Here is a 12,572-nt window from a genome sequence, read left to right as displayed (position 1 = left end):
AATCTAATCATTCGGTTCACAATTAAAGTTTTATCATCAGGATTCTGCAAATAGAATATTTTCATAATATACTTCTATCATTCTTTTTATACAGCCTAAGCTCCCTGAAAAGGATACATTACCTTTCTCTTAACTATAATTTTGATTCCTTTGAGTATCATATTTTACTTAATCTGACTGATATGATCTTCTTGAACACATACTGATGCTTCACATTGATCATTTATAAGCTTATCAGTTAGAAGACGTGTACTGTCTGTTAGTGAACATTAGTGAACAGATGGCATCAAAAGCTGTAGATAATTTTAAAGAACAAAACAATTTACCACATTTTGACTAACTCTTGGAGCTTGGTTGTGTAGTGAGTATGTCATTTTATTTTTATTTTTTTTAGGTAAAGTGTACCAATAGCAAACATGGTCAATATTATTATAAGTTGGGCCAGGTGTCAGAAGATGCAAGTAAGTCTCTGTGAGAGGGGGTACTTGAGAAAAACAGCAAAGACTCACTGACTGAATTGTCGGTTGCTGGCCAGCATATATTTGAATTTGTGCAACAAACATTGAAAGAAAAGAAAAAAAACTATATAAAACCTGAATGCCCATTCAGTTTGATAAATATTTACACAGAGAGTCATTCAGTAAATCGATAGAAATCCAAGTGCTCACATCAAATCTAAATAAATAAAAAAAATCATAGGATCTAGTCCATGAGAGAAGGGAAGGACGATCAGAGGGTGCCTCTGCGAGCCAGATCGATGACAGAGGGACCTGGATCGCTGAAGGAGAGGAGGCAGATGAGCTAGCTGGCTGAACATCTCAGAGGTAAGAGAAGCGCGGCTGAAAAGCTGAAGAGCCAATCTTTGTTGCGAGGTGATTGGCTGCGCTCCGGTGCTTGCTGATTGAAGCGTGGGTGTGGTAATAGAAGCGGCGAGTTGATTGGAGTCTTCGCAGCTTGAATTTACGCTTTAAAGCTTCCATGTCTGCCCATCTGCACCAGTCATAGGTGTTAATTAGAACCTGTCAGATGACTGACTGGCTTAAAATTTTCCCATCGTTTAAAAAATAACCGGTCGAATACGGAAAATATTCTGTTAACGAGACCTCTGAATCCTATTCATCCTCTGGTTTGTATTACAAAGTACTTATTTTCTATTTAGCTTAACCAATTTTACTTATTTTTTCCTCAACATTGCTGAATTTTCACATTTTCTCATTCAAATGCTTGGAAGTGAAGCCGGTGAGGTAAGGTAAGGTAATTTTATTTATATAGCACATTTTCAGCAACAAGGCAATTCTAAGTGCTTTACATGAGTTAAAAGGAAATACAAACAAAATAAACCAAAGGAAAAAGAAAAAAAGAGGAAAGAAAACTAATCTAATGTTGTTCTAAAGTATGTAAACTAAGTGCTCCTGTTCAGGGTTGCTATGTATCTAATTCCATTTCTAAATAGTGAGTACTCTACAGTTATGAGGCAACATAGCATACATTACATTATTCCACTGATGGAATCTGATGATGTCAAAGTGTTATGATGTCATAAGAGACAGATTCCTTGAATGTCCTGTCTGAATCAGGTTGGCAGAAGGACGAATCGTGTTCGTTGGTGTTTCCATATTTTTCGTAGATTTTCTGATACATAGTTGAAAATGTCGCTAGTTCAAACTTCTTTGTTATCACAGTACGAAATTGCACAATTGAGTAAAGAGAAACTGGTTACCTTAGTTCTGGATTTCTTAGGCAGGCTGAAAAAAGATGCAGCACAATTATCTAGAGAAACAAAACTAGAAAAAGAATTGGGTGAAGCTAATGAACAAATTCACGATCTGACTGAGAAAATTGAGTCACTCACGAAAGAGCTAAGCTGGTCTCAAAGGCAAAACAAAGTCCTGGAAACTCTGAAGATCCCACAGTTAAAATGTGAGATAGAGAACGGGAGATCAAACAGGAGTAATTTGTTCTCTCAGCTAAAACTCACCAAAAATAAAATTAAAAACCTTCAAACATCTTTGAAAAACCTCCAGATAATGTCAAAAATGCAGGTTGACAAGCTTGAGGCAGAAAAAGATGAAGTGATGTCTGAAATCTCAGGATACACCTTGAAGATTGATAAGTATCAAAGTGAAGTGAAGAGTCTTGAGTTGGAGGTGTCCCGAAAGATCAATGACATCGGCATGAAGAATAATGAGATTTTGAGATATAAAGACAAGACCAAACATCTTGAGGGCAGGATAATAGCTCTGGAAAAACAACTGACAGAGGCAGAGAAGGAAAATAAAATTCTGAAGAAGAATCTTTCAAAAACGCCAATGGAGGAATCCATAGATAAAACGAAAGAAGAGTTTGAAGCAAGGCTCAGTTTAACATCAGGTGTGTTACTTGAGGAAAAACTGAGAAACAGAACATTAGTAAAAAGTCTGATGAAAAAAGACCGTGAGGTGAACAAACTCTTGGAGCAGCAGGGTGAGATCGCTAAGCTCTTAGCCTCACAAAAACAGAGAGAGCCTGTGGTTGTGAAAAAAGGTTTTGAACCCAGTGTGTCTGACTGGAGAAAGCTGAAGGAAGAAAACAGATGCTTAAATACAGAGATAAGGATGCTAATTAAAAACAGGGAGAGGGATCAACATCAGATAAAACAAGTCAGTGAAGAAGCATTTCAGGTGCGAAAGAAGTACTTCAGTGAGAAGATGAAACACGAGCAATTGAAGGAATCCATAAAGAGGAAAGAGGCCAAGGTAGAAAAAGATACTGCTTTGGAAGAACCTGCAGATAAAAGTGAAGTTGAAGTGAAAAACAATGAACAAGTCAAAATTCTACCACCCATCCAGGAAACAACCTCCCAGCTACCCAAGAAAAGAATTTTGACTCTGAGTGAAGGCAAGTTAGAGCCAGACTTTAAAGACGACAAACTGTTAACACCAGAAATGTTAAATCAGTTTAAGCCAAAGCCCCCTACCAAGAAGAAGCCTGAAACGGCGTCTTTTAGACTGGCAGGCAAGAAAGGTTTCTCTCAGGGAACTTAGCAGAGAAAAGGTAGCGGGCAACCTGGCGGGAGTGCTGAGAAGATGACAACTCTAAAGTTCCCTCATCAACTTTAGACGGCGGGCGTCGCCGGCGCAGGAAGAGGAGTCCCGGAGACGGATCCGGTGGGCGTCGCCGGCGCAGGAAGCGGACCTGAGGAGGCTCTGGAGGGCCGGCAGGAAGGCCGGCTGGAGGCTCTGGAAGGCCAGCAGGAAGGCCGGCTGGAGGCTCTGGAAGGCCGGCAGGAAGGCCGGCTGGATGCTCTGGAGGGCCGGCAGGAAGGCTGGCTGGAGGCTCTGGAGGGCTGGCAGGAAGGCCGGCTGGAGGCTCTGGAGGGCCGGCAGGAAGGCCGGCTGGAGGCTCTGGGAGCTCGGGTGGAGAAGCCAAATCTGCAAACTCAAGAGGAGCGGGCACAGAAAACTCAGGGGGCGGAGCACAGGGAGGTGGATCCAAATCCGCAAATTCAGGCGGAGCGGGCACAGGAAACTCGGAAGGCTCAGGAAACTGGGAAGGCTCAGGAGGAACACTGGAAGGCGGAAGCTCATCCGCAAACTCGGGGGGCGGAGTCACAGGAAACTCAGGGAACTCTGGAGGCTGCTCACTAGCAGCAGGTATGGGAAACTCTGGGGTCGGAGACAGACACTGCATTGGTGCGGGGACCGGAGGCAGATGAAGGCTTGGCCCAGGGGTCGGGACCTCCAGCGGCTCAGGGCAGCGGTGACGGCAAGGCCCAGGGACCGGGACCTCCGGCGGCTCAGGGCAGCGGTGACGGCTAGGCCCAGGGACCGGGACCTCCGGCGGCTCAGGGCAGCGGTGACGGCTAGGCCCAGGGACCGGGACTTCCGGCGGCTCAGGGCAGCGGTGACGGCTAGGCCCAGGGACCAGGACCTCCGGCGGCTCAGGGCACCGGTGACGGCTAGGCCCAGGGACCGGGACCTCCGGCGGCTCAGGGCAGCGGTGACGGCTAGGCCCAGGGACCAGGAACTCCCGGCGGCTCAGGGCAGCGGTGACGGCTAGGCCCAGGGACCGGGACCTCCGGCGGCTCAGGGCAGCGGTGACGGCTAGGCCCAGGGACCGGGACTTCCGGCGGCTCAGGGCAGCGGTGACGGCTAGGCCCAGGGACCAGGACCTCCGGCGGCTCAGGGCACCGGTGACGGCTAGGCCCAGGGACCGGGACCTCCGGCGGCTCAGGGCAGCGGTGACGGCTAGGCCCAGGGACCAGGAACTCCCGGCGGCTCAGGGCAGCGGTCACGGCTAGGCCCAGGGACCGGGACCTCCGGCGGCTCAGGGCAGCGGTGACGGCTAGGCCCAGGGACCGGGACCTCCGGCGGCTCAGGGCAGCGGTGACGGCTAGGCCCAGGGACCAGGAACTCCCGGCGGCTCAGGGCAGCGGTCACGGCTAGGCCCAGGGACCGGGACCTCGGGCGGCTCAGGGCAGCGGTGACGGCTAGGCCCAGGGACCGGGACCTCCGGCGGCTCAGGGCAGCGGTGACGGTTAGGCCCAGGGACCGGGACCTCCGGCGGCTCAGGGCAGCGGTGACGGCTAGGCCCAGGGACCGGGACCTCCGGCGGCTCAGGGCAGCGGTCACGGCTAGGCCCAGGGACCGGGACCTCCGGCGGCTCAGGGCACCGGTGACGGCTAGGCCCAGGGACCAGGACCTCCGGCGGCTCAGGGCAGCGGTGACGGCTAGGCCCAGGGACCGGGACCTCCGGCGGCTCAGGGCAGCGGTGACGGCTAGGCCCAGGGACTGGGACCTCCGGCGGCTCAGGGCAGCGGTGACGGCTAGGCCCAGGGACCGGGAACTCCGGCGGCTCAGGGCACCAGTGACGGCTTGGCTCCACTCCACCCCTTCTGTGGGGATGGCCAGCCGCGATCCCCACAGAATAGCTCCACCACAAAACTCCTCCAACGGAACCGCTGCGAACCATCGCCAAGGGCTCCACCATCCGGTGTGGATCTGCCTTGGGCGTTTCTCACCTCTTCTGTGGTTGGATCCTACTGTCTAAACTGGGTCCGCATCTTGCGTTTCTCACCGTTAGTCTGATCGGATCCTACAGTCATTATTTATGGTTGTGGTGGTGAGAACGAGGACGCAGGCAGACCCAGGATGTGGATGAAAATGATGAATTTAATGATGAATATCCACGGATGGGGAACAGCAACACGAGGAACACACGACGTAACACGACAGCACATGGAAACAGACTGGTAAACACGACGAGGATCCGACAAGAGACAAAGACAACAGGTGAACTTAAATACACAGGGAGGGTAATCAAGGAATGAGACACACCTGGGAACAATCAACGGGGAAGACACAGAGACTCAAAGGGAACAGGATAACAAACTCAAAAATAAACACAGAAAACTACGGGACATGACACCTATCTGTATTGAGCATTGCATTTCTTTCCAGCATACACTCTTTAAATCAGATGCATTTTGTTTCTCCAGGTGCTATGGTTTTCATTACCATTTGTGAAGAAAAGCCCAAATGGTAGCTGAAAAAAGTGTTTAGGGTAATCGGTCTCTTTTAAATTTGCCTTTGTCTCTCGCTCACTAACTGTTGGAGACACTCTTTAAATGGACACACACTTTTTAACTAAATCCATAGGTTTTCTCTGGGTGCTCCGGTTTTTCCTACCTTTGGGAAAAAAGTGTTTAGGCTAACTGGGCTCTTATTCACCTCTGTCTGTCACTCACTAACTGTTGGACATAAAAAAATCTGAACTGGACAAAACTGTGTTTCTTTCACACACTCATTAATGGCCTCATACAATATCCTCCAGCCCTCCTTTTCTATTTGAAATAGGCTTCATCAGACCCCATTAACTAAACAAAAAAAGTGTGACTATGTCACTAAGCTGCATTTATGATTAAATGCAGCAACTGCATTTAATCATATCTTCAATTTACTGATAGATTGGAAAATACAGTGGTGAATATAGAAAAAATAACATTCAACAATACTATTGGTACACAGCAAATTCGGAAGTGTCAGATTTCCAGTGCAAGTGTTGTATGTTAAAAATACAGTGTTAATTCAACAACATGAGTGTTAGTTTCCCTAACACTCACTAAAGAGTTCCAAAGAGTTAAACAAAAAGCAATCCAATCCAGTGTTGATTTCTAAATTAACTCCAACAGTCTAACTCAACACTCAGTCTGGTGTTGATTTAGAAATCAATATCAGACAGTTCCTCCCACAATTGTAACATATTTGTGACATCACTTCAGGAAAGGAGCTACAGGTAGGGTGGGGGTTGCCTGGGAGGCATGCCTTCAGGGATCCAAATTTTCTTTATAATAAAATTTATAATAAACGGGAACACTTTGTCAGAGGTTCAGTTCCTCAAGGAAAGGGCATGTACTTCGGGACAATTTAATCTGTTTACTCCTTTTGCTTTATTATGTTTTCCATTAAATTTTAAATTTCTTTCAGTTCTTGTGTGTTTAGCTTTGTCATTTTATTTGATGTTTTCTTTTATCTTATCACTGATGTTTAGCACTTTATTTAAACTCTGGCTGCTGTTAAAGCACTTTATAAATAAAGTTGATAATGATTATGAACAAAAACATGTTAGTCTGTTCAGTAGCTGAGAAGTTTGAATACTCAACATGCAGTCACAGTCTGTTTGCCCTGACCCTACACACTGAAAGTGGGGACCTATTAACACTACGTAATAGGAAGTGATGCTTGGCATAACATGACTGGCTTATTTTTTTCCTAGCGTCAGTTGAGAATGAAAAGACAGGGAGGCAGGATAGACAGCTTCTTTTTAAAAAGAAGCAAATCAGGCACAAATCAAATAGGATTCAGCTCTATCCCTTTAAATTACATTTAAAAAAATAATAATGTTAGTTATTTTTTTTATTTAACAAACCTTTTGCTACTTTGGGACATAACTATCTTTTCAGTCACTAAATTGAACCTTTTCAGTTCAGTTTAGAGATTGAACTATATTAAATATCTGGGGTTTTACATATTGGGATATAAAAATGTAATGTTATCTATTCTGCTAACCTCAAGGGTAAAGAGCACAGCAGATTCAACAACCACAAGTTGCATTAAACAACAGGATGAAGACAAAATGGAAAACTTCTGTAAAAAATTAATTACACCCTTGCTAAATAACCAAGATTTAATTAGAAAAGTAGCAGTAAGGTTCTGCCGAACTTAATGTCCTAATTAGCTCGGATGACCATCTCTATAGTAGCAGAGGTTTGATTTTGCACCTTCATAAGGTGAAACAGTGAAGCAGGAAAGAGTGACGCGCAGTCTAACACCTGCTTTGGACAGGTTGCATATTAAGTTCTTGATTAAAAAAAAAGGTCCCAGCACTGACTCCTATAGGATGCCACAAGCAATGTTCATAAATAGAGAACAGTAATAATTCTACTTCACAAACTGTTAACAGTTAACTAAACAAACAAATTATACAAAAATATAATTGCAAAATACACAGCAAGATAAAGAATAAACCAGTCTGTGTAAGAATTGTATTACAATTATTGTAACTTTATATAATTTTCTCTGGGTTTCTCAGATTATAAGAGCACGCGCAGCATGTCTAAAGTATTCGTCACGGTTGTCCAGGGTTCATTTCCGCTCTCTGTTTTTTCCTACTCACATTTTAACAAGAGGCTATGTTATTAAGGCAGTGGTCCAAAACTCGTTGAATTGTTTTACGTGTAATTTCCAGCTTTGATGTTGAAGCAACACGTCTCCCCAAGAAGCAAAGCAACCTATTTTAAAAACGTAGAAGAAGACGGCACAGGAAGTGTCGTCAGGGTGAGTACGAATTGTTGACAACTCTAGCTAGCTCCTGTTTGTGTGGAATGAAATCCCTATTTCCAATTTAACTCAAATTTCAGTGAATAATGACTTCTCCAGAGGACAAACATGGGACAAAACGACCCGCATCTCCCTCGGAAGTGAGTAAAACACAAAAAGCTGCTGTTATAACTTACAAAATAGGAAATAAAATCACGTTAAATGGCTAGCATCGTCTTAGCAAGCTAGCAGCAAACATCAGCGCTCACGAGCTTTACAGTGAAAACGTGAACACGCCGCGGTCCCAAAATAAAGTTAACTGGAATTTTCTGTATATTTTTAAACCTTTTGGCATACTTTGAACATCACACTGCAAGATAAAAATAGCTGAAGAGTCTACAGTGTAGGAGTTGAGATCTATTTACTGCCTAGTTGATAAAGTTTTGTCGGTAGATGATATCTTTTGTCTGGACAGGACGTGCGAGTGTTTGTTCAAAGTGTTGCTGCTCATTAAATACACTGCTCAAAAAAATAAAGGGAACACTCAAATAACACATCCTAGATCTGAATGAATGAAATATTCTCATTGAATACTTTGTTCTGTACAAAGTTGAATGTGCTGACAACAAAATCACACAAAAATCATCAATGGAAATCAAATTTATTAACCGATGGAGGCCTGGATTTGGAGCCACACACAAAATTAAAGTGAAATGTTCCCTTTATTTTTTTGAGCAGTATGTTTTATATTTTGATGTTTTTTTTTTTTTTACCAATTTCTAAATATTTTTGATTCAAATGTGACCTCACGACGTTCAGTATGTATTTAAAATAAATGCGACGTAATTCAGATCAGATCCAGATGTTATGGCGGAATTCACGAATCAGTTTAATCTTTTCACCTTTTCTCACCATCTTCAACCTTTGTCAGCTCTATGGTGCAGTATTTAGATGTAACTAAATACTGTTATATTAGATATAGCTAAATACTGTGGAAATGTATTTGGACTTTCTTCTCAATTTTTTTAAGTGTTTTGTCTTAGCTTTTAACGTGTTTCATAATAACATTTATAATATAAGAAACTGAATATGATTGCATTCATTTAAGAAGTTGAGTTTCTCAGGCAAGATTGCTGCCCGATCAGGAATTCAGATAGAACATGTCTGGCAGCATGAAGTTGGCTGACAGAACTACAAAGGAAACGCATGAAGCCCCACTTCGTAAAATTTTAAAAACAGATGTGAACCAAAGTCCTTGACGACCATCAGTCTGGAAAGTATGATGCACTTTAGTAGATTGAGAACAAAACAGAGGTGAACGTTCCCAGGAGTGGCCGGTCTGCCAAAATAACTGCAGATCACATTGACTCATCCAGGATATCACAAAAGAACCAAACATCTAAAGCAATTCATGCCTCAGTTAAACTCAGTGGTTGTGATTCATCAGAGAGAAAGAGACTGGACAAAAATGGCCTTAGTGGTTGAGTTCAAAGACCAAAACTCTTGCTGACCAAATGGAGCGGAAACATCTTGACTCTAGAGACATTATGTGGACTGACCAGACAAAAGCCAAACTCTTAGAAAGGTGTTTCCTGCTGCAGCTGGTGAAAAACTAACAGCATGTTAGAGAAAGAATCGCATACCAACCATGGTGGTGTTCAACCATGAATTCATCTCCAGGTTTTGGAGACATTCTTCTGGACAAAGGCCAGATGGAAAATTCTCTAATGTGTTTTAAATAAATAAAAGTATTGCGAATAAAAGTCCTCCACAGTGGTATAGAAGACAGTTACTGCAAATGCATGTTGGAGGTTGTTACGCCAAGAATGGCATGACCAGTTGCTAGCTTTAGGGGAAGTTGGTTTGGATGCTTTTTTTTACTTTTTAGTAAATTAAATCACGACTTAATAATTTTTATATTTATATTTTTAGATTTTATATTTACTTTTACATTTACTCTGAGTCATAATTGTCTGATATTACAATTTCTTTGATATGATGCCTATGGGGTGCCTTTGTAAAGTTGCAGTCAAAAATTAACAGCAATAATTTGGGTTGCTTAGCCAGCCATCAAAGTCATGTTAGTCATTCATTCATAAATGTCAGTTTCAAACTTAATATTTAGTTAGTAAGCTAAATGTTTAACTTGAAACTATTTAGTTGGTAAGTTAAATATCTAGCTTGCTAACAGTTAGCAAGGTAAATATTTAGTTTGAAGCTAAATATTTGGCATCAAATTAAATATTTAACTTGCTAATTTCTTTTTAGCTTAAAACAAAAAGGTTTGCCTTCAAACTAAATATTTATCTGTGTGAAACTGACATTTATAAATGACATGGTGACAAGTTTTTTTTCTTATGGAAAAACCCCAAATTATTATTAAAGTTTAACTTTACACCACATACATACCAGGTCACGACTGAACGTTTTAGTCGTTGGTTCTCAAATGAAAAGCTGTGGCTAAAGAGTACTTACGATCAAAGTTGACAACAAAAATGGCAATTTTTATTTATTTATTTTTTGACAAAGACACACAAAACTCCCTGATTCCTGATTGAACCTTAGTTGACCTTTAGAAGCTGAAAATGAACATTGGTGAACCATCTTCTCTTGGCAGGACGGGTCCACCCAGTGGGCGTCTGCAGATCTGGGAAGCGACGAAAGGAAGCAAAAGTTCCTACGGTTAATGGGCGCCTCTAAGGTCCGTATGCTCCAGCTTGTGTCAGTCAGATAAAGTTAAAGCAGACAGGTAAAATAAAATGATTAGTTGTATTTTGCTTCTTTTTTTTCCCCAGAAAGAACACACCGGTCGCCTCGTCATCGGTGACCACAAGTCCACATCCCACTTCCGTAGCGGTGAGCTTCTTTGTTGCTTTGGCAAAGTGCAACGACTTCCTGTTTGATTGATCCCTGCTTGGATCCGATCTGTAGCGATCCGGTGTGCGTCTCCTCCGTAGGGCAGGAAGATAAGCGGATGAACGACGAGCTGGAGATGCAGTACCAGCAGAGCATGGACGGAAAACTGTCGGGTCGGGACCGGAGGCACTGTGGTCTGGGTTTCAGCGAGGTGGGGGCTAGTCATGGCTGACATTATCCAGGAAGATATAATATACATGTTGATAAATAGTCGTGTATGACCAGGTGTTGCATAGGTTTAGTGTTGCATAACACTGACATTACACTGTGTAGCAATCAAAAGTATTGCTACACAGTGGTTATACACATCTGTGTTGGCAACGTTTATCGTTGGTGGAGCGATACTGACCCCTATTGGCAACTATGTCAAACTGTGACTGGTGAGGAATAATATACTCCATATTTTTATGACCAAAATTATCACATCTTTCTGATCTAACCCCACAGCAAGTAAATAACACAAAAAACATGAAGTAATATCTATTTACATTGACTGTTACGTCAATGTGGTCTATGTGCTACACCTGCTCTCAACTTTTGTAGAAACACTTAGTTCTACATACATGTACAATCTTGTGTTTTCATTACTGCTAATGTTTTTGTTTGTGTATTGACATTATCATCATATGATTCCTTAGTCAATATATTGACATTTTCCAGTTCATACCTGTCTGTGTGGGCTTCATTTTCACATTTTTGTCATTTATGTTCCTCATTATCTTCCTGCACTTTTACATGTTCGCTGTAGTTTACCTTGGTGGGGTTAGGTTGGTCAGGCCTGCACTTTTCTTTATGAACCTCTTCTACGTGGGTCATGGAAAATTATATTGAAGGTCATGGAAAGTCATAGAATTTCTAACTACCAGTGGGAACCCTGAAAGAGTTTTGTTTTTCTCTGGTCAGCCACAGCCAGAGCTGGTCATCTCCCCGCCTGCAGACTCTCAGACAGAAACTGCTAAACCAGAGGAGTCGTCCAGTGAAAACCAAAACACAGAAGCTCAGGAGGAAGATTCCAGCCCAGAGGAGAAATCACCAGAACAGGAGGATCCCGGCTCAGACGACCAGTCCAAGGAACGGAAACAAAACTACAAAATGGCCTTCGTAAAATCATTGTAGGAGGGGAGAGGAGCTAGCTTTTTTATTCTCACATCGGGGACAGTTTGATGCTTTTCGTTTCACTTTAGGACATCGCTCAATTCTCATTTGTACCGTCTGATGGGATGCATACTGGTGTGCATGTGCTGAAAGAATCTAGTCTTAAGGCTTCAAAAATGTTCTTTTTTTTTGATGTTGTAGTGTAAGATAATGCTATGACTGGTAAATGAACCTGTTTTTAATTTCACTTGAACATTTTAACTGTCCTGTTGTCTGCCTTGAAATGTGCTGAACGAAAGAAGATTATTTGCCATTAAATGTGATTTGTGTAGATACGACTTTAGTAGTTTTCCGTTATTTGGAGACGTTTGATCATTTTAAAGCAGCTGCTGTAACAGGAAGCTGTTGGGTGTTTTTGAACACAAACGCGTGCAATATTTATTTAAGAGAATCTAATTTTGATTTTATATGTGATCTATTAAAAACAGTTGGTGTGATGAGCTTTAAGGATGCAATCTCATCGGTTAATTTAGCAATACCTCTAGGTTTCCACTGTTCACAGACAATGTCTGCTTGAATCAATAAGGTTGTGTTTCTGTTATCTGAAAATAATTCTTCAGCATAATTAAAGCTGTTAGGAATTTATTTATGGTCTGAACTGAATATAGGCCGCTAGTACCAAAAATGATTAAAAACAAAACGGCTCTGAAAATTGGAGAAAGTTTTAAAGGGGTCAACGATTACTTTAACATTTTGGCCTAAACA

At 42.6% G+C, this 12,572-nt stretch overlaps 1 protein-coding gene across 3 annotated transcripts; it reads left to right on the top strand.

Annotated features, from left to right (window-relative positions):
• The first annotated feature begins 7,675 nt into the window (after positions 1-7,675).
• On the top strand, positions 7,676-12,145 carry cunh11orf58 (chromosome unknown C11orf58 homolog). 3 transcript variants are annotated; one of them, XM_014995806.2, is made up of 6 exons: positions 7,676-7,814; positions 7,898-7,957; positions 10,414-10,497; positions 10,592-10,652; positions 10,754-10,863; positions 11,616-12,145. In XM_014995806.2, exons 2-6 carry the CDS (start codon positions 7,904-7,906, stop codon positions 11,826-11,828), a joined length of 522 nt encoding a protein of 173 aa, XP_014851292.2. In that variant the 5' UTR covers positions 7,676-7,814; positions 7,898-7,903; the 3' UTR covers positions 11,829-12,145. The 3 variants fall into 3 exon arrangements, with proteins under 3 accessions (XP_014851292.2, XP_087862681.1, XP_014851291.2); XM_088006555.1 differs by lacking the exon at positions 7,676-7,814 and having other exon boundaries at positions 7,821-7,957; positions 11,622-12,145; XM_014995805.2 differs by lacking the exon at positions 7,676-7,814 and having other exon boundaries at positions 7,821-7,957.
• The last annotated feature ends 427 nt before the right edge of the window (positions 12,146-12,572 follow it).

Source organism: Poecilia mexicana, unplaced genomic scaffold (genome assembly GCF_051168715.1).
Source record: "Poecilia mexicana isolate PSO_F unplaced genomic scaffold, ASM5116871v1 scaffold_6, whole genome shotgun sequence".
Taxonomy (NCBI): domain Eukaryota; kingdom Metazoa; phylum Chordata; class Actinopteri; order Cyprinodontiformes; family Poeciliidae; genus Poecilia; species Poecilia mexicana.
This window is presented reverse-complemented; position numbering and strand designations above follow the sequence as displayed.

Excerpts from the sequence above, each read along its gene's own strand:
- cunh11orf58 (XM_014995806.2), top strand. The coding sequence starts at position 7,904 with ATGACTTCTCCAGAGGACAAACATGGGACAAAACGACCCGCATCTCCC. Across the intron at positions 7,958-10,413 it reads GACCCGCATCTCCCTCGGAA|GACGGGTCCACCCAGTGGGC; the intron begins GTGAGTAAAACA and ends TTCTCTTGGCAG. Across the intron at positions 10,653-10,753 it reads CACATCCCACTTCCGTAGCG|GGCAGGAAGATAAGCGGATG; the intron begins GTGAGCTTCTTT and ends TCTCCTCCGTAG.